Genomic DNA, 22,500 nt, shown 5'->3' on the forward strand with positions numbered 1-22,500 from the left:
AGAATGGAGCAGTGGGAGGGCAGAGGGATGCTTCTTTCACAAAAAGAAGAACAAGAATTGGAACTAGAAGAAGAATAATAATTAATTAGAAGAATAAGAAAAAGAATTAGTACAAGAATTAGAAGAAATAGAAGAAATAGAAGAAGAAGAAGAAGAAGAAAAAGAATTAGAACAAGAATTAGAAGAAAAGGATTAGAAGAATAATCAGAAAAAAATAGAAGAATAAAAAGAATTGGAAGAAGAATTAGACGAAGAAGAATAATTAGAATATGAAGATAAGGAAGAATAAGAATAAAGAAGATAATTAAAAGAAGAATTAGAAGAAGAAGAAGAAGAAGAAGAAGAAGAAGAAGAAGAAGAAGAAGAAGAAGAAGAAGAAGAAGGAGGAGGAGGAGAAAAAACAGAGTAAGAAGAATAATAAGAAAAAGAAGAAAATAATAATAAAAGACGGATAGAAACGAGAAAGGGTTAATGTACGAAAAATAAAATGTAACTACACCTCCTGAGTGAAGAAGTGGAAGAGAACGGGGAAGGGAATGTGGGAAGGAGAGGAAAGAAGGGGAAGTGAAAGGAAAAGGAGGAAGAAGAAAAGGGGGACGTGAAGGGAAAGGTAAGGGAAAAGGCAAGGCAAGGGAAAGGGCAAGGGAAAGAAGAAGGTAAAGGGGAAGGCAAAGAATGGGAAGGGGAAAGGAACAGAAAGCAAAGAAGGGAGAAGGGAAAGAAAAGGAGGGAAAGGAAAGGGAAGGTGACCTGGGACGGGCAAGTGAGTACACGAAGAGAAAAGGGAAGAGAATCAATCTGGTGCCATCCCATTTATACGCTGGTGGCGTCATCGGAGTTGTGGGTTCGAATCCCGCACTCGTTCTCCTATTCCCAAGAGTGACTGTTACCTACCCCAATAGTCCAAGCTAAGCGCCTCCTGGTGTAGGCTCCTCATCACCTTCTTCATCCGTTTTCCAAACTCGCCCACACCCTTACTTTCACCTGATGGTGCAGCCCCGATGGACTGACACTCTGTCCCAGGACCGGGCCCATGAACTTCGTTTGCATTTCCTCCACCTTTTTTTGGACAAGGCCAACCAACAACCGACGACTGCTCCCTTCTCCTTCTACTACAACCCAGCGAAATAGAAACGGTCCCACAATCATACAACCCAAACAACAGTCCACAGTTTCTTTCGGGAGAGATTTACGTGAGGGCTCCGGGAATCGTTGCCAGTCGCTGAGGGGCTGCGGGTTCCCGTGAGCGAAACCGGAAGCACTAATTTATCACTTCACTCCCAGACACTCGACGACGAAGACAAATGTCAGAGGCAAGACAGAGCCACTACACTCCTCCTCCGATGTGTCTCTCCCGAAGAGATTCAAACCATGGAAGAGCTCTGCTACTGTGGAGGAATTACCACCTGACCTGTCACATCCTCACACAATTTCAGAATCCAAAAATGGAAAAGGAGTCTGAAAGCACAACTCCACCTAACGATGAAGTGCAAGAACCCAAGGAAGAACTCGCACATGAGGCACTGCAGCCAAGACGCGAGTGGTCTGCACTCAATAGAGTAAGATTCAGAGCCGCCACAACTGGCGGCAATCCGCTTCAATGGGGTCTCAAGACCGACCCTTCCTGCGGAAAAGCAGTACAGAGCATTAACCACATCCGAAGCTCATGTCCAGTCTCATCCGACCTGGTCAATATCAACCAAAGAACACATGAATGGTTGGCCATCTTGCGCGATAAGCCATGACGATTGCCGCCTGGCGACTCCATTCACTCAGGAAAAGCGTCTGGCACTCGAGCGAATGGTGAGGGGGCGAGCTCGCTGCTTCGGCGTGACCTTACCCTGATCAACCTTCCCGCCAATCCAGCAGCTCCCGTCAACTGGCACAATCAACTTTCTCCCGCTACCCTCCCCCACCCCGCCCCTTCTACCCACTTCTACCATATGGCTGGGCCTTCTATTTGCATCCACGTCACATCCACCTGGAATGGAAAACTCCACTTAATCTATTTTATCCACTCGATACGATAATCCACCTCAGTCTGGTTCAATCTTCTCAAGGTCACGCACACCGCTTTATAAATTTCATTCTGGTTTACGCCAGACGATTTTAGTCACCTGATAGAGCGGGAATAAAGATGGACCGCGAGCGACCGTAACCCACAGTTCCTTCCCCGTGCGCCCCTCAACACAATAAAACCGCCTGGAGCAACCGGAAGACCCGAGATGATCCCAAACCGGTTAACACCGTTTCGGTGCAGTTAAGCGTCTTCTGAAGGCACCTCTTCCTCCTCCTCCTCCTCCAGAGATGATACATGGTATCGTCGTCGTCGTCGTTGTTGTCACCACCATTCCACCTCTTTCTCGACATCTTATCTCTCCGCATCTTGATTTGTATCATAACGTCGACAAAACCCACTTTGACTTTCTCTAGACTACTCCTCTCTTTTCTTCCTCCTCTTTCATACCTTTGCCGCCCTCTTTATCTTCTCGTTCCTTCTCCTCCTGTTATTTCTTCTCTCCTTCTATTCCTCATCTTCCCTCCTATTCGTCATCTCCCTCCTCCTGTTCCTCATCTCCCTCCTATTCGTCACTTCCTCCTCCTATTCCTCATCTCCCTCCTATTCTTCTTCTCACCTCACCTTCTTCCTCCTTCTCTCCTCTCTTTTCGTCGGGGAGTGACGTGCCCGTGAAGCTGGGAGTGACTCGAGAAGACGGACGGACGAAAATAGATTTCGGCTCTGATGGGGAACGAGAGGAGGCGACAACTCAACGGCCCTTCAAGGGTCCTCTAATCGACACCCTTTTCCTCCTCCTCCTCCTCCTCCTCCTCCTCCTCCCTCCACTCCTCCTTCTTTCCTTTCCTCCCCTTTCCTCTTTTATTTTTTATTTTTTTCCTTCATTCGTGCATCCTCAACATCTTCCATTCGCTCTCACCCTCTCTCATTTTCTATCTTCTTTTTTTCTCTCTATTTTTTCTTGTCCCTTCCTTAAATAAACACGTTTGTTTAATTAAACTATCTCGGCAACTTAAATCTTGATACAATTAGGTCGCGTGTGTGTGTGTGTGTGTGTGTGTGTGTGTGTGTGTGTGTGTGTGTGTGTGTGTGTGTGTGTGTGTGTGTGTGTGTGTGTGTGTGTGTGTGTGTGTGTGTGTGTGTGTGTTTAGCATCTTCATAGCGAATTGGTCATACCAGTCTGGGTGCTATTACACACCTTTGAAAATATTCGCCAAAAAGGTTTTTCTTTCTCATTTATGAGAACGAGATATTTCTGGTACCGAAAGAATATACTAAGTCTTGAGTACATGTAAGACACTCCCATGAGATACAGAATAAATGAACCACACACACACACACACACACACACACACACACACAAACCAAGTAACGTAATATGATTACATTCGTATGCAGCAAACAATGCACACGCACTCGTACATATCAACCGACAACAAAGTGATGTTCATGAATTCCACGAACTCAATTTCCAAAATGTGAACACACACAAATTGGTGACATTTAGCTGAAACGAGATCATCACCCCGAACCTCACACAAACACACACGCGCGCGCACACACACAAATGCAGCCAAACCATGCAAAGTATGCTTAATGACTACACTGTACAGAAACCACATTCTTCTTCAGAAACCTAAGTCTGTGTACATGTAATACAGGCATGCACATGTTGCCAGTAGTTCTGAACTAGCACCCGTTACTATACAAAAATAAATGAACACATATCTAAATAAATAGAAAATACAAATAGAGATTTTGATCAGGCTAAAGCAGGGCTATTTCATTCTGGCAAAAGGCGTCCCCTGCACGGTGGGGGCTCATACGGACGTGATACACGGAGACGCAAGCAACTTTCCCTGTCCGTTTCCCTAAACTCTGCATATAAAACACGCCCAACTTCCTCGGCCAAGATTTCAATAAACCACACAAACACAATTCCGCCCTAAACTCGGCCGAATCCATCTCTTGACAAACGCAACATCATTTTTTTTTCTTTTTAGCTTTTTCTCACATTCTCGACAACGGGCACTCGTCACAATACCTGAATTGGCACATTGTCGCGTTATGACGTCATGTCGGCTGGATCCTCCATACCTGTTTGAAAAAAAAAGAAAAAGAAAATTAGCCAGGCGGTACGAGTGCTTGCCGCTCTAGCGGACGACAAAGAAACAATTAACTTGACGGCTCCGAATGTTATTCCAAAAGAGTTAGAAACCAAGAGGCGGAGGAGAGAAGGAGGAGGAGGAGGAGGAGGAGGTGGGGGGTACGATCTCGGGCGAAAGATTGAAGAGGTAAAGGAAATACAATGCATCAAGAAGAGCGGTTGATGAGAAGGTGAAGGAGTAAAGGCACCTCAGATGGAGACGAACGTTTTTTAAGTGTGGAAGGGAGACAGGAAAGACAGAGAGAGCAAATGAGAGAGAGAGAGAAAGGGGGGGGGGCAGCATAACGACAATTAAACATTTAAATACAATAATGTGCACCTGTTTTACCAGCATCATTCAAATGGGCCCCGATCATTTATTATATCAGCCTTTTGTACTTAACTGGAATAAAACTGTACAATGGAAGTAGGGTAGACTCAACAATAAAAAAAGGACTACAACACTTTGCGGCAAATTTTGATGGTATAACAATTCCATGACTCCAGGTGCTGACATAGAACACAATACACCAATGCTGTCTACGTCGAGGTCAGCCGTCATAGTCCACTGCAGGACCAGTGTATCCCATGGGGGACGATACAACTTTATTAGTTACCACGGTGCCCTAAGAAAATACTGAGCCTACACACACACACACACAAAGTAAACTATGTAAAACGAAAGACATTTTCAAAAACAAACAAATAAACTAAGTAAAAAGAAAACAAAATAATAATAATAATAATAATATTGATGATGATGATAATAATAATAATAACAATAATGATGATGATAATAACAATATATAATAAATTAATAGTTCTTCCCCACCCCTTCCCCCTTTCGAGACTCGCCGACTGAAAATATGGCGTAGTGGCAGAGGTCGCAGTCCCCAAGTCTTAATTAACACTTCCTGAAAAATACTTGCAAGCATGCACGCCGGCATGCAGACACACACCCATCCACACGCGCGCGCGCACACACACACACACACACATGGCCCGACGGCACAATGGTACCGTTCACAACAGCTACTCCAGCGGTCAGATTTCGATTGCCACCTAGGGATAATTCCAGTATCGCTGCACTGCGAACTGGTACTCCAACTCTCGTAGCCAGGGAGTTGTGTGTGTGTGTGTGTGTGTGTGTGTGTGTGTGTGTGTGTGTGTGTGTGTGTGTGTGTGTGTGTGTGTGTGTGTGTGTGTGTGTGTGTGTATGTGTGTGTAATGTCACAGCATTACCCATAGGACGTGTATATACGAGTTCTTAGCTCTCGTCCAAGAGGGTAATAGCAGTTGGTCACGAGTACAACACGTGATCCAATGGGATGTTACGTATAAGGCAAGATCTAAGAATACAAGGTCTAACCACTTCCGACCGAATTTCGAGGGAGTTGGCGCAGCGGGCCCGTGAACGTCACCTGGCTGTTCAAAGTGGGGTTAGCGGGTCCTATAACTGTCAGTTGAAGCTGGTCCGTCGTTCGAAAATGACGTCGCCTTCGCTCGCACAGCTCCACGCAATTAGTTATATTCTGACAAATATTATATAAAATATATATATAAATATATATAAAATATTATAGTTCCTGTCTATATATATGAATATATAATATATATGATATATAATATATATATATATATATATAATATATAAAATATTATAGTTCCTGTCTTCCATGGCGTTTCACAGTTTTCTTCAGTGTATCACCAAGAGAAAATGGACTCAGCCAAATGACGTCAGAAGCTGCGCAGAAGAATGTAAACGGTCTGACCTGTATATTTAGACCTTGGTATAAGGTAGTTGTAAGGTCGTAATATTAATTATATATCGGGATATACTATCTTTATTCTCATCCGGGAACGTAATAGCAGCCCATCACAAGTTCGGTACGTACTCTAAGACATTGGTGAATCATATCCATGAACACACACACACACACACACTGCGCTGTGGGAGGGGAGTTTTGTGTGTGTGTGTGTGTGTGTGTGTGTGTGTGTGTGTGTGTGTGTGTGTGTGTGTGTGTGTGTGTGTGTGTGTGTGTGTGTGTGTGTGTGTTTGCGTGTAGGGTCACAGCATTACCCATAGATCGGTTATATATGAACTCTGAGCTCTCTTCCGGATGGGTAATAGCTGTCGATCACGAGTCCAACACACACATGCGCACACCCATACACCAGCTCGATGGTGCAGTGGCACTGTGTTCGACACCTAATCAGCAATCCCTGTTCGAGCCTCACCAAGGACTGAAAATTTCAGCAATGCTGCACTGCGAGACGGCACTCCAACTCTAGTGGGCAATGGTTTGTGCGTGTGTTCGCGCGCGCGCGTATGTGTGTGTGAGTTAGGGCGTGTGTGTATGTGTGGTGAGCGCACGTGTGTGTGTGTGTGTGTGTGTGTGTGTGTGTGTGTGTGTGTGTGTGTGTGTGTGTGTGTGTGTGTGTGTGTGTGTGTGCGTGTGTGTGTGTTAGATCACAGCACTGTCCCTAGACTAAACCATAAAATTCGATCTCTCATCCTGGAGGGTAATAGCTGCCTAACACGGGTCCACCGTGTGACACACGACGCTGATGAATCACACATACACACATTCATATGCACACAAAGGCGCACATACAAACGTACACACGCACAGCACCACTCCAATGTGTTGGTCGATTCGTTTAAATACAATTAAAACATTGAACATTTTCAATGGCGCTATTGTTAATCCCAGGAGCTTACTCCAAACAAGTGTCTAATATTTATTGTTCCAACTCTTCTTTTTCAGTTCGTTGATTGTTGCCTCAGTGATTTGAGTTTGTGGATTGATTCAGGATAATGTTGTTGTTGTTGTGTCCCTGGACATTGGTCTGACGATCTATGGCGAGGTTCGTGATGTCGAAGTACCACGAGCGTCATGTGATTTGATTACATCGCGATGGACCCCAAACATAAACGGAGCATTGTTCGGTCGACACCCCCCTCAAGGTGGGTGAGGGGTGTGGGGTGTCTTTCTCGCACTTTGCACTTGATTGTTGCAAAGTTGTGTCGTTCCGGTCTTTTTCTCGTCGTGAGGCAAGAGTGGCCGTGGTCGTCCCGGTACAGGAGACCAGTCAAAATGACAAGACACATGCACGCATTCAAGTACGCAAACACACACAAGCATACGAACGTGCATTCACACACACACACACACACACACACACACACACACACACACACGTTGGACCAATGCAACGAAATCAAATCATCATTGGTAATTTTGCCAAACGCTAGACTTGTATTTCGCACTGAGAACGCTGGGCTGACTCTGAACCACAACTCTCGGCTGCCCTGCAACTGCCACTTGCCTAGGCTGTCCCTCTCACGAGACCTACTTCTGACCTATATACGACGTTTTGCAGACACACACACACACACCACGAGAGAGAGAGAGAGAGAGAGAGAGAGAGAGAGAGAGAGAGAGAGAGAGAGAGAGAGAGAGAGAGAGAGAGAGAGAGAGAGAGAGAGAGAGAGAGAGAGAGAGAGAGAGAGAGAGAGAGAGAGAGAGAGAGAGAGAGAGAGACAGAGAGAGAGAGAGAGAGAGAGAGAGAGAGAGAGAGAGAGAGAGAGAGAGAGAGAGAGAGAGAGAGAGAGAGAGAGAGAGAGAGAGAGAGAGAGAGAGAGAGAGAGAGAGAGAGAGAGAGAGAGAGAGAGAGAGAGAGAGAGAGAGAGAGAGAGAGAGAGAGAGAGAGAGAGAGAGAGAGAGAGAGAGAGAGAGAGAGAGAGAGAGAGAGAGGAAAGAGAGAGAGAGAGCTGACTCCACCCAGGCTCCCAGTGAAAAATCGGAGCCGAAAAGTCATAATCTATTTGGCTGCGCGAGCGAGCGTCCGGGTCCCGCAAGAGGCAGCCAGCACAGCGGGCGCCGCGCATTAAATCTAATGAAACCTCGCCGGCTGGGAGCCAGGCGACACATTATGCCCAATTATAAAATGGCTGCGCTCGGACACTTTATATCTAATTGCATGGCTCCTCCTCCTCCTCCTCTTCCTTTTGCTGCAGATAAACCTCCGAATAAAATTAGTCAAAGGTCCGACCCAATCACCGTTCAATCCAATTATATGTAAACGGACGATGGGCCCGCGGACAAGGTCTCTGGGGCAATTAGGGGCCGAATATCATCCGCGATTATACGTCACAGTTTGAGCCAAACATGTTGGATTTATTTACGGGGCCATTTGGGCGGGATACTAAGTGTAATGGGCCTATAGATGAAGAAAAAAAAAATATATATATATATATATATATATATATATATATATATATATATAAAAAACATGTTTTTTATATAAAAAAACGACCAGAAAAACATAGATATTTTCGTTTTTTTTATATTTTGTTTTATGCAGCTCCTGCCTCTTATCCACTATTACTACAACCACAGCCATCAACCAGCAGGGATTCTACTGCTTCAAGCAACATCCCTACTTTCCAGCTTGAGTCAGATGATTCAGAAACGGAATATTCTGAGGGCTCAATTGATGAACCGCCCAGCCCCGGCAGCCGGCCCCAGATTTCCCCCATCTGATATAGAGGAGCCTGAAGAGGAACAGCAGGAACCGCAGGACTTGGATTGATGGAGTCAGAAGTTCAGAGCCTACTATATCTACAATGTCTGAGTCTGATGCCTGTTCCTAGGAACTTCCCCCCCCCTCCAGGGGATGGCCATGACAGAAGGCTCCATTTGCTCCTATCCTTGCACTCTCTTCTTGCTTTTTCCAGGCCCATAGACCATGATTAATTTGTGCATACCTTATTGTATATCCTATTTTATGTGTATGTTTAACCATTCATGACAAGGAAATTTGGAGTGTTTAATCTTTGAAGATTATACTAAGAGTAAATTTTGTAAGGTAGCCATATTGGCCCATATACAGTATCTACACTTGTTGCAGCATCTGAGTCCTGACTAAAAAGGTCAATTACTTGTTTATTTTTATACTGTGTCTGATGTCTCTTTGGATAAGGTAGATACGCATATGTGGAGGGATGAATCAAGTACTTACACCTGTTTTCATATACTTGATATTAAATATCTGAACAAATTTGGACGTGTAAAAAAAATTAAACTTGCGATTAAAAAAAAACTTTTTTTTTTTTTTGCATCACTAGTAACGGCTGTACAAGTGCTGGAGATTGAAAATGTTTACACAACGCGTAAGGTTGGCCCTATTTATCATTATCTACTTTTCACTTACACGTACATACATACATACATACATACACACATACATATATACACATTTACATATAAATATACACACATACGCATACATAAACTCACACACACACACACAACTCGTGGCGCAGTTGGTAGAGTTCCTGGTTGCCACTACGGCAGTCCGGGTTCGAATCCCGCAAAGGGCTGAAATAATATCAGTATCGCTGCGCTGCAGGTTATTACTCCAACTCTCGTGGGCGGGGAGTTGGGTGTGTGTATGTGCGTGTAGGGTCACAGCATTACCCATAGGTCGGTCATATATGAGCTCTGATCTCTCTTCCGGGAGGGAAATAGCTGTCGATCACAAGCCCAACACGTGATCCAAGACCATGGTGGATCACACATTCGGTACCTCCCACTTTTGAATTGCAAACGTCTGCGTAGAGTTTAGTAATATGATACATGTACTAAAGGGTAAAGTTTCGTACACTATGCACATTATAAATTAGTTATTACATTGTATGGACATAAATAGCACAAAATTAAAAAAGAATCAAAGTTACGAGGAGAAGTCACAATGAGTAAGAAGTGGACAAGAAGTCGATAGCTCATGTTGGTGTTCATAAGAACATAAGAATAGAGGAGACTGTAAGAGACCATAATGCATACACTAGTCAGTTCCGTGTCCCTTACCACCTGTCATCCCTATCCATAAAAATATCTAACCTCCCTTAAAACAATCAATTGTCTCAGCGCTCACCACACGGTTACTAAGTCTATTCTATTCGTCGACCACTTTATTAGTAAACCACTTCTTACCTATTTTTTTTTAACCTGAATTTGTACAATTTAAATCCATTACTACGAGTCCTGCCCTACTGTCTTGATATGATGACCTTGGCTGCATCACCCCGCACTCTTCGTCTTTCCAGAGAGTGGTTTGCAGCTAATGTCTGAAGGTTCAAACTACTAGGTTTCGTCATAAACCACCAGTCACACTATCACGATTCTCGTCGAATGTTGTGAATTTGAAAAGCTGCAGGATGTCTTCGCCTATAGTATTCTAGACTTCACGAAAGACAGTTCAACAATATGTCTAATATCCGTATAGGTTTATCTTCTCTCAGTTCGTCATTCAGCTTCTCAACATATGACATAAAGATGATTTGACATTTGGAGATTCGAAAAATAAGAGTGTAACCCAAGTCGTTTCTACTCAAATGAACTCACTTCAGTCCCGTAGTGAAACCCACCAGGTTCTCCATACAAGTGTACATCTACATCTACAAGTCTGTGGCTTCTCCAATTACCTTCCATTCTTTTCTTGTCAGGAAGATGTGGTGAGTGCGAATATTTTGAGTGACGTTTTAAAAATGGTGGGAGGGTAATTATTCTGCTGAGCATTGTTTAATTTACTTATCCTGCGTACAAAGCAGGGGATGGGGATGACCCTTCATCCACCCACGAGGAGCAGAGGGAGGAGAAGGTGGTATATGGGAGACCAATGGGTGGAGAAGTGGGTGCGTGTCTTTGACTTGGCTACCTCTCTTATAAGGTGGAAGAAGTGTATTTCAGCCTCTGAGAAAGCAAATAAGATTCTGGGACTGATTGCGCGATCTTTTGATTTCAAAAGTCCATCACTCATTAACAAGCTATATAAATCGTTAGTTCGTCCACATTTGGAATATGCTGTTTCCGTATGGTCACCGAATCTCATTAAAGACATTGACAGACTGGAAAAAGTACAACGGCGAGCCACAAAACTGATTCCAAATATCAAAAATAAATCATACGAAAATCGACTAAAACATATGAATCTGTTTTCCCTAAAAAAACGTAGACTCAGAGGTGACTTGATACAGGTCTTTAAAATTCTAAAGGGAATTGACAACATCAAAAGTGACCAAATTTTTACATTGAATGAGAATCAGACAAGAAAGAATGGTCTCAAACTGTCCGGAAATAGATTCAATTTGGAAGTAGGTAGAAACAACTTTGCCAACCGTGTAGTTAATGAATGGAATAAACTTCCTGCACAGGTAGTGCAATGTAGTTCAGTTCGAAGCTTTAAGAATCATTTAGATAAATACCTAAGTAAGATGCTGTAATGATTTTAATTTATCTTATATTATTTGTTTTTGTTTTGTTATAATTTGTCTGTCTGATTTTCATTTATTATTAGTTATATGTCAATTTATTATTATTTACTATTTACCTGTTTGTTTATTATTTAAGTATACCTATGCATTTATTTATGTATTTTATTTGTTATTTACATTATCATAGTTTTTATTTATTATTTTATTATTAATATGATTTTTTTTTTTCGCATCCGACCTAGATATGGATCAAAAGGTCTCCTGTCGGCATGCTCCGCCTTTGTAATCCTTTGAAGCCCTTGGTATAGATGGAACCATAAAGAACTTGAGCCTCTGATACATCCATTGAATACCAACCATGCAGCGAATTCACTCAGCCCTGAGGAAATATACATACTCAACCAATACATCTTCCCCCGCAAAGAATATAGCTGGCTAATTTACATATAAAACTGCTTCATCCACGACGGAGTGAGAAATCACGTTGGACGCTGTGCTGAATGAACAGTGCATTCAAAATCCATGTGATATATATTTCCTGTCATGTAATATCAAATAATATCATGGAGTTGGGGGAGGTGTTACTATGGGGCGACACTTATTCTAGCTGCCGTCAGACTATTTTATTCAAACGAGGGAATAGTAGTATCTACTCACAATCCCAATCCCATGACGTGGGAAGTAAGAAGCACCTGGTAGGGTAAGCCCTGTCGGCTTCGTTAAGCATACTTTTTTTTTTTTTTTTTTAAAGGCCGATGTCCTGGTCGCTCGCCCCCCCCCCCCGGCCTGGGATGTCGGGGACCAACGCAAGAATCATGCAGCGAGTCCCGGGAATCGACCTCACGACCACCTACTCATGAGTCTGATACGTTATTCACCGAGTTAACGACAGGTCTGAAGCATCTTCCCACAATACCGGATGGTCAGCGCTGAAACTATCGGTTGTTTTAAGAGATTAGATAAATTTATGGATAGGGATGAAAGGTGGTAAGGGACATGGAACTGCCTAGCGTAGGCCCTATGGTTTCTTCCAGACTCCTCCAATTCTTATGTTCTCTCTCCTCAACGTCCTTCTTCGACATCTCTCGTCGAAAGAGTCGACTCAACACCTAAACCCTCCACCCTGGCCTCGATTCAAGCTGTCTGCCCGTGCATCCTCCCCAACGACCCCCTTACCTATGAGAGCATTTTTTCTCGACGAAGGAAGACTAACGTACCACATAGTCAAGGAAAAACTCCGCGGTTGTGTGTGCACGCCTTCACTGACTTACACTAATTGAACCACCGCGGTTCAAACCACTACTGTGAACAGGGCCTGAGACTAGTTTCAATTCGACAGAACGAGTCTCCAGGGCCTCGCAGAAGACAGACACCAAGTCTCGAGATGCTATCTCAATCTCGGTCTCGAAGACTCAGAGACCCAATCCAGCAAACCCTCACGCCCCCAACACCTTTATATATATATATATATATATATATATATATATATATATATATATATATATATATATATATATATATATTCCCATCTTTTCTATTCATACCTTTTCATATATTCATATTCATATTCTATTAGAAAACGGGTTGGAGTGACTGGTAAAATTATACTTTGCACGTATGATGTAACGACAGATACTTGTTCTTGGAATTATTTCATTATTCTTATTAAACGATGATTTTTTAACAGATGACTTCACGCCCCCCTTGTGCCCTTCTCACGCCTCCCTCGGGGGTGGGGGGCTTAGTTTGGGAGCCACTGCTCTACAGTCTACAGTCCGCTTGCAGGCCATGTGCGCAAGCCCTAGGGTGTTCGTTCCTGAAACCCAGTGAATATTTCAGTGATGCCTTCTTGCACTCTCCCTCCCCTCCCTCCCTCCTTCTTTCCCTCCCCCTCTCTCCCCCGCCCCTCCTAGTTACGTATTTATGAACCCTCCTCTCCATCTCATCTTATCTTGGTCCCTCTTGCTCCAGCATCGCTCAACCACTCTCTCCTTCTCCCGCTCCATCACATGAAACATTCCAATCTCACCGTTCCTCTTCGGAATCCATCTTTCAGATCAATCATCCTTCCCGGTCCGTGTTTCCGAAAAATGTCTGTCTCCCCACCATCCATATCAGTTCTGTCTGCGTTCAAGAGCTATTAATAATAAATGCGCATGCACATAGGCACGCTGAAAGGGTTATCAGTCCAGTGTGATAACTTATCACACTGGACTATTTTTCCTCCGACTCTTGAAGCAGATTTGCAATCCACAGCTTTCGGGAAGGAATCTAATATGCTGGAGGGAAATATTTTCACTTCAGCATATCGAATGTTGAAAAAAAAAAAAAAAAATAGTTTTCCATACTGAGTTTACGGCGAAAAAAGTTCTCCGCCGATTATTCGGAGGTTGGAGGAAAAATAGCCCAATGTGATAACGCTTTGACACACACAAAACCCAAGGCGTTTACCATTCATTTCCTAATCTTATATACCAGTTCAGGAACCCCATCTCTCTCCGTTGTCCCTCCCCTCCAGTCCCTCCTTAACCCCTACCCGTGCTTAGCACCTATTCAAAATTTCCCTTACCCCCCCTCTTCTCCCCCCCGCCCCCACCCTATTTCAGAATGCCTCCCTTCCTTAGCGTCTCGGACCCATCTCACTTCAACTTATATTACAGTTTAAGTCTCCATCAATATTCCAAGATTCTATTCATCCACATTCAGAAAATTTCCAATAGTTCTTAGGGCCACAACTCCTCAAATTACTCTTCAGATTCGGATTTCGTCTTGCCCTCTTCCGCCTTTTGTGTAGAAAGAGGAGTTTTCTTTCTCGCTTTCTCTTCGCCTCTCTCTCTAAACACACACACACACACACACACACACACACTACTAATACAGGTCATTAGTGGAAGTAGATAAAAACCACAGTGAAGGTTTCTTGGTTTGAGACGGGAGACAGTCACGAGGTTATAAGGATAAATTGAAGACCGCTTCTCATATAAAGCTCAATAAATCAATGAATAAATAAATAAAGATAAAAGAAAATAAATAAAATCTCTCCCACCCCACTCTCTCTCTTTCTCTCTCCCTCCTATCTCTCTTCCCCTTCCCTCTTTCTCTCTCTCTCTCTCCCTCTCTCCCCTAGCTCTCTCTTCCCCTTCCTTTCTCTCCCTCTTCCCTTTCTCTGACCTTTTTCATAAAACGAGCCCCTCTTAGTTCGACCCTTCTCGTGTCTTGCCCTCCGTCTTGATCCCCCCCCATTCCCCCCTCCTCCTCCACCCCCATTCCATTCCCCGACTTGTCTCCTCGGATTCCAAGACTCCCGGCAGATGACACTGCCAGGACTCTTTCCCTTCGGCTACTTTCTATGCAGAGACTCCCCTCCTCCTCCCCCAAGGTGCCTCCTACATTCTCCTTTAACCCCCCCCCCCTCACATCTCTTCGCGCTGGTCTGGACCTGAAGAGATAGAGAGAGAGAGAAGGAGAAAGAAGCATCTTACTTTCAGTGAGCTCTTAACAAATACACTTATGAAATGTTATCTATGTTTCTCCTTTTCATCTTCCCACAGCGGTTAATAACTTGTACCTTCACCCTGTCACCAAGTGATTTTATTCACTCGCGAGGGAAAGAAGCCTCACCTTGTGAGTTTGTTGCCCTCATACAATACATATATTACCGAATGATGACAGACCAGAGATCTGCAATAGAGCATGTACTCCGCAGTGGCATTAGCACAAGTCCGGACCCCCCCGCCCAAAGAATCCAGTATAAGACCTCATAGTACTGAAAATATTATGAGAAAGGAAGATATTTTCAATACGTAAACACAGATGAGACAGATACTTATTAGATTTGAATAGAATTCAACCAAATTCATTATTTTTTCCCCCAAATGGTCGACTGGATACCATCCCTTCCTCTGCACGTCACTGCATATACTCTTGCTCGTGTACTGTGTGTGTATTCACCATGGTCTTGGATCACGTGAATGACTCTTGATCGACAGCTATTTCCCTCCCGGAAGAGAGCTCAGACCAACTCCCCGCCCACTAGAGTTGGAGTAACGACCCACAGCGCAGCGATACTGAAATTATGTCAGCTCTAGGCGGGATTCGAACCCGGACTGCCGTAGTGGCAGCCGGGTACTCTAACCACTGCGCCACGAGTTGTGTGTGTGTGTGTGTGTGTGTGTGTGTGTTTGTGTGCTATAACAACAATAACTATAACAATAATATCAATAACAATAATGATAACAATAATAATAATAATAGGTTTATTGAGTTAACAGTGACGAAAGTACACTGGCAATATACAGTTTGTGCTAATTTTAAGACTAGAAAATTTGCGTTAATAAGGTGCACTTGCTGTACGGGGCAAGCGAGTGTGTGTGCATGAGGGAACGTTTAAACCTCTCACATATAATATGCAAACGTCTTTGTTTGGCTCCCTCCTGGGCCCTGTCTTCGTCACCGCCTCCCACACGACCCTCCTCCTCCTCCTCCTCCTCCTCCTCCTCCTCCTAGGTACTCCCTCTCCCTCTCTTCTCCCCTTACAACACGGTGACGCCCTTCATATATTTTGTTTTGAATAAGGAAAAGCAATTTGATTCATTTCAGGGGTTGGACTCCTGATTGAAAGTTGGCTTCAGTGATCAAGATCCCATTGGGGTCGGAGTTCAATTCCTCAAATATATATATATATATATATATATATATATATATATATATATATATATATTACTTATCAATATATATATATATATATATGAAATGGTCTGTTTCTTGGCCAGAATAGAACCTATCAAGGTCGTCACCGTGTTGAAAAGGTTAAAGGGCTTATCACACTGGGGTATTTTCCCCTCCCTCATCCCACCTACAACCTCCATTTGGGTAACTAGAATATGACTTCGCTTAAGGAAATCTAGATTTCTCCAAGAAAATTTCAGCAGTGTGTCTAACATTCGTGTAGGTTTACAATCTCCTAGGTCACCACTCAGCTTTGCTACATACGACGGAAAGATAATTTGATATTAGGAGATTTGAAAAAAATAAAATATCATAACCGAAGTTGTTTTTACTCAAAACGAACTCTCCACTGTCTGTCAGCGCTGGTGAAGTTCGTGGTAGCCCAATGTGATAAGCTCTTTACTTACAACTCCCTACCTCTCTCCCTCCTTCCTTCAACCTCACCTTTCATATATTCACATCCAGCTCCTGGTCCTTCCCTCTGACCAAGCCAGACATACATATGTTACATAATACATGCCTATGCATGTATAACACACGCGTATGCATAATATATGCACTCGTATGTACATGGAAACAATACTGATAGGAATGTATAATCTTGTATAGATGAAACAATCATACGTAGTCATTGGCAGCTGTACCAGCACTTACACTCGTACTGTATACATTATATAAAGTATATAAAACGTACATATATGTAACAAAGTATAACATAAGCACGCACACACACACACACACACACACACACACACACACACACACACACACACACACACACACGTGAATATTAGGAGCTGTGCCCAATCCTAGCGATCACGGTGTTATTTTTTTATTTATTCACTTACTTATTGATCTATTTATTTAATATTTATTAATCTATTTATCTATTCATTTATTTCACTAGATATTTTCGGTAACCCTTGCCCAGCCTATCTGGAAACCCTTCCTCCCACTCCTCCTCCTCCTCCTCCTCATCTCTTCGTCTTTTCCTTTCAAACCAAATTTCATCCTCAACATCTGTCCACTTTCTCCCCACCCAAATACACACCTTCTCCATTTTTTAATTCGCCCAATTCCCTTCACGTCGTAAATCCCTATTTCCCTTCTCTATGTACCCATCCTCCTCTCTCTCTCACTCACCAGCACAACCATCATCACCACCACCTCTTCCACCTCCTGCGCAGTATGGGGTATTGACTGCACAAGGATTATGCGTTCGATATTTCAATGGTTTTAATGAAATCCCTACGGACCACTCAGAGAGAGAGAGAGAGAGAGAGAGAGAGAGAGAGAGAGAGAGAGGAGAGAGAGAGAGAGAGAGAGAGAGAGAGAGAGAGAGAGAGAGAGAGAGAGAGAGAGAGAGAGAGAGAGAGAGAGAGAGAGAGAGAGAGAGAGAGAGAGAGAGAGAGAGAGAGAGAGAGAGAGAGAGAGAGAGAGAGAGAGAGAGAGAGGGGCTACTTTTATATTCCATCCCTTCGTTCTGTTTTCTGTCTTGAATCTCTCTTTTACCAGATCATGGACTGACTCCGCCTCTTCGTTGGGACAGTGTCCTCAAAGATACAAGTCCTGATTATTTTCTTTTAAGTTGTAAAGCCTGAAAAGGGGGAGAAGGAAGAGGAGAAAGAGGAGTAGAAAGGCGAAGACGAAGACCAAGAAAAAAGACAGACGAAGACGAAAAGGAAGACGAGATAGAGGAAGACGAAGAAGTATACGAAGAGGAAGCCGAAGAAGACGAATATGACGAAGAGGAAGAAGAGGAGGAAGAGGAATAAGCCGGAACAAACAAAGAAGACGAAGAGGAAGACAAAACCGAAATAAACGAGGAAGAAAAAGAAGAAAAACAAGACGAAGAGGGATCTAACTTCGATGTGTCCTTCGGTCAGAGCTTCAGCGGTTGCCGCCCTTCGAAGCAAGAAGTGCGCACGACAACAGCCCCTTCCGTGCCGGGTGACCCTTTCCCCTTCACTGCCGATGGCGTTGGGCTTTTCAATTCATCTCTCTGTCACTCCTTCAATGACCAAGGAGATCTCGAGCCTATCTTCTTATTGGTCGCCGTTTTCCTTCTGTTCCAACGACTGTTAGGTAACTATTCTCCTTGTGTTTATGTCTGTGTGTGTGTGTGTGTGTGTGTGTGTGTGTGTGTGTGTGTGTGTGTGTGTGTGTGTGTGTGTGTGTGTGTGTGTGTGTGTGTGTAAAACCAATGATTGGTTTATTGAGTTAACAGCGATAAAGATATATATTGACAACATATAATTTGTGTAAATTTAAAACTAGTCTATTTTGACTACATGTGCTAGGGTCTAGCACATTATGTAGCATCTAGGAACTGTTATTCACAAATTACGGGACCTATCAGTGATGATAAGGTCAAAGTGTGTGTGTGTGTGTGTGTGTGTGTGTGTGTGTGTGTGTGTGTGTGTGTTTAAGTGTGTGTGTGTGTGTGTGTGTGTGTGTGTGTGTGTGTGTTTAAGTGTGTGTGTGTGTGTGTTTAAGTGTGTGTGTGTGTGTGTGTGTGTGTGTGTGTGTGTGTGTGTGTGTGTGTGTGTGTGTGTGTGTGTGTGTGTGTGTGTGTGTGTGCGCGCGCGCGCGCGTAAATCTCGAGTTCTCCAGTTCGATAAATAACACTACCTCAGCTGATTAAAATACCCTTTACGTTAGCCATAACAAACACATAAATCGTGAGAATTGATGGTCAATGTTGTTGGGGCAGATGGGATGAATGGATCTGTAGTTATGGAACCATGGAGGTAATAGAGATGGATGAGTTGATGGAGAAGGCCCTGAGGAGGGAGGGGGGAAGGGGGAAAGGCTCCTTGGCTGTGATGGGGTGGGGTCAAGGAAATGGAGTTGATAGAGGTGGCTCAGGTAGGGAGTGATGAGTGGGGATGAAGGTGGTACAGGTCGCAAGGGAGGTAGTGGAAGTGGAGGAGGTGTTGGCCATGGAGGTGGAGGAGGAGTTGGCCATGGAGGTGGAGGTAAAGTTGGCCCTGTAGGCGTCACAGTTGAACGACCACGAGACCTTCTCCTTTGGCACCTCGACCTTACTGACGTCCTTCCTTCCATCTCTTCTTCCTTCTTTCCTACCTTTATTATTTCCTCTTTTGCATTCATTCGTTCTTTCCTTCTTTCCCGTCTCCTATCTCTTATTTCTTCATTCATTCCTTGATTATTTCCTCTTCTATCAATGGTTCCCAGTTGCGTTCGATCATCATTTTCCTCTTTCCAGTCTTCCTCTCTTTGTGTGTTCCTTCTTTCTATATTCTCTCCCTCCTTTTTTTTTATTTGCATCATCCTTCCGTTTTCTTCCCTCGTTTCTTTCTCCTTCCTTACTTTCCTTCCTGTCATGTTTTTAGGGTTCAATTTTCAAGTTACTCTAATTCAAAACTGATCATTATTCTAGCACTAGCCCCTCGTCGTCGTCCTCCTCTTCTTCTTCCTATTTCCTTCCTTTCATGTCACCTCCTCTTCCCTATGTACCTGATCTTTCCCAATTATCACTCCCATCTGTTTCTACCTTTCCGTCCTTCTCTTTCCACTCACCCTCTTCCACTTTCCACTTTCTTCCACTCACCCTCTTCTTCGCCCTCTTCCCTCTCTCACAATTAATTCTTTCTCCTCTCCCCAGTTCCCCCCCCAAAAAAAAAATTACTCACCTCTTCCCCCCAATCCTTCTGTGGCTTCCTCCTCCTCATTACCCTAATGCCCAAATTGACACTTCTCTCTCTCTCTTTCTTCATCTCCCCCGAGAACTTGCCTCTCGCCTCTTCTATTCTTCTCTGGTTCTCAAACTTCCTCATTATTTTCACTTAATAACCTCAGCCTGAGCCTCCCTCGCTATGCTTCTTCTCGATTCTTTTTATATTTCTTTCATCGTTGATCTTCTCCAATTATTCTGCTGAAGACTTTGTCTCACTCCATCACAATTTCCTTCCCCTTCAACCATCTTCCTTCCCTATCTTCTCCTCCATCCCTACTTACTCATCCTCACTCTTATTCTCCTCTATCTTCTCCTCTCCCATCCCTTCTCCCCACCTTCCTTCACATCCCTTCCCCCTTCCTTCCCTCCCATCCCTCCTCCCCACCTTCCCTCCCATCCCACCTCCCCACCCATCCCTCCTTCTTACCCATCTCTCCTCTCCACTTCCTTCCCATCTTTCCTCCCCACCTTCCCTCCCATCTCTCCCCCACCTTCCCTCCCATCCCTCCTTCCCACCCATTCCTCCTTTCCACTTTAAACCCCATCCCTTCCCCCCACCATACCGCCTGTCCTTCCTTAATCATCCTCCCTCTTCCCCACCCCTCCTCACTTCCCTTCCCCCTTCCACCCCCACCTTCCCTCCTATCTCTCTCCAATCATCTCCCCTCGTGATGTAAGCCTCACTCAATCCATCCATCTCCACTATCTCCTCGGGGTCTTCCATCCTTCGCCTTTCTCCTCTTCTACTGACATTTGTACCCCTCCCCCGTCCCACACACAAGAGAGGTAATGGGGCTGGCCGGAGGAGTGACTTTTCATTTTTAAATTTTCCTTTTCGTTCTACTTATCCTTCACAACCGTTATCCTCCTCCACCTCGTCTTCCTCATCCTCCACATCCTCAATTTTTCACTCATTTGATCACCAATCTCCCAAGTTTAACCGCGGAAGGCACAGAAACCGGGTTCCCACGAGTGCAGGCCTCATCCTGTACACTACAATTACAAAAATACTTGCCCCACCCCTCCCCAGTCTCCTCCTGCCCTGTGTTCTCGTGCCAAAGTTCTCCGCCGTGCTCCTCTTCCTCCTCCTCCGATTTCGGTTTGTTTACATCACAACCCCGCCCCAAGCCACGCCCACTCCCTGTCGCAGCTCTTCCTGTACATTTGAAGGTACAATTTTTTCGTTTCCTTTTCTTTCTTTTTTTCTTCTTTTTTTTCTTTTTTCTTTTCAAGGTTGTTATTCGCCCACATTGTTCCAATAATTTACTGTAACCTTGACTGAAAACTCATTCGAATACAGATATGTAAAGAACGAGTGTGGTGTAACTTCTTTAACGTCTGTTGTGCACATGGGCCGGTATTCGTAAGCCTTTGGTTCCCAACGATAAAATAATCCTTGCTTGGTTCGTAGGACTGTCGATTAAAAAAAGAAGAGGAAAAAAAAAAGGAAATTGCATAAAATATGCAGTCGGGGTACATGAAAATGGGGGAGGGGGTGAACTAAGACAGCCCTGACCAATTTATTTGTGTTCAAGTTGCACCTCGTCTTCGTCATCTTTAGTGCCTTCGTCTTCGTTGTTTTCATCGTCTTCGTCGTTTTCCTCGCTTTCGTCTTCGTCTTTGTCTGTCTTCGTCTTTGTGTTCTTCGATTTCGTGATCTTCTTCGTCTTCATCTTTGTTGTCTTCGTCTTCGCTCTCTTTGTCTTTCTTCGCCTTCGTGGTCTTCCATTTCGTGATCTTTTTCGTCTTTGTTTTGGTCTTAAAAACATAAGAATGAAGGAGGCTGCAAGAGACCATAAGGCCTACCCTAGGCAGTTCCATGTCTATTACCACCTGTCATCCCCATCCATAAAGTTGTTTAAGCGTTTCTTAAAACAATCGATAGTGCGCTCACTATATGGTTACTAAGTCTATTCCATTCGTTGACCACCATATTAATAAACCAATTTTCTTATTTCCTTCTTAAATCTAAATTTGTCCAATTCAAATACATTACTATGAGTCCTGCCCCATTGTCTTAATATGATGACCTTGTTTGTGTCATCCTTGTCAAAGCCACTTGAACATCTCTATTAGATCACCCTCGCATTCTACGTCTTTCCAGAGAGTGTAAGTTAAGGTGCCTTAGCCTCTTCTGAGCTCATGTATCATTTTGGTCATTCTCCTCTGTACTGATTCTAGTGAATTGATGTCCATTCTATCAGACGAAGACCAAAACTGTACCACATAGTCAAGGGTAGGTCTAACTGACGCTAGAGTTTGATGATTACCTCTGCACTTCTATAGGTAACCGTCCTAGCAATGAAACCTAGTGCTCTGTTAGATTTATTCCTGGCGCTAATGCACTGTTTCCTGGATTTAAGGTCAGGACTCACTAGAACTCCCAAGTCTCTCTCGCACTCAGTTTTCTCTAAAAACGTGTTGTGTAAGCTATATCTATTTTCGGGGTTGTGTAGCCCTGCGTTTAACACACAGCACTTTGAGATAATTGTCTGTCTACCTCGTCTTCGAGGTCTTCGATTTTGTGATCGTCTTCGTCTTCCTCTTCGCTGTCTTTGTCTGTCTATCTTCGTCTCCGTGGTCTTCCATCTCGTGATCTTCTTCGCCTTCGTCTTTTCGTCACCACCAAC

The 22,500-nt window shown here is 43.9% G+C and overlaps 1 protein-coding gene across 6 annotated transcripts in view; it reads right to left on the bottom strand.

Annotated features, from left to right (window-relative positions):
- The window catches only part of mib2 (E3 ubiquitin-protein ligase mind bomb 2), a 672,548-nt gene that overhangs the window by 244,850 nt on the left and 405,198 nt on the right, over positions 1–22,500 (bottom strand). For 2 of the 6 annotated variants that reach the window (XM_076188492.1, XM_076188493.1), the window contains one exon: positions 4,062–4,114. The exons of the other annotated variants lie outside the window; for them this stretch is intronic. In XM_076188492.1, coding sequence (XP_076044607.1) covers positions 4,062–4,075 — 14 coding nt within the window. In that variant the 5' untranslated portion in view covers positions 4,076–4,114. The remainder of the gene's footprint in view (positions 1–4,061; positions 4,115–22,500) is intronic. 6 annotated transcript variants of the gene reach the window in all.

Source organism: Oratosquilla oratoria, chromosome 7 (genome assembly GCF_046742065.1).
Source record: "Oratosquilla oratoria isolate Oo_2021 chromosome 7, ASM4674206v1, whole genome shotgun sequence".
NCBI lineage: Eukaryota > Metazoa > Arthropoda > Malacostraca > Stomatopoda > Squillidae > Oratosquilla > Oratosquilla oratoria.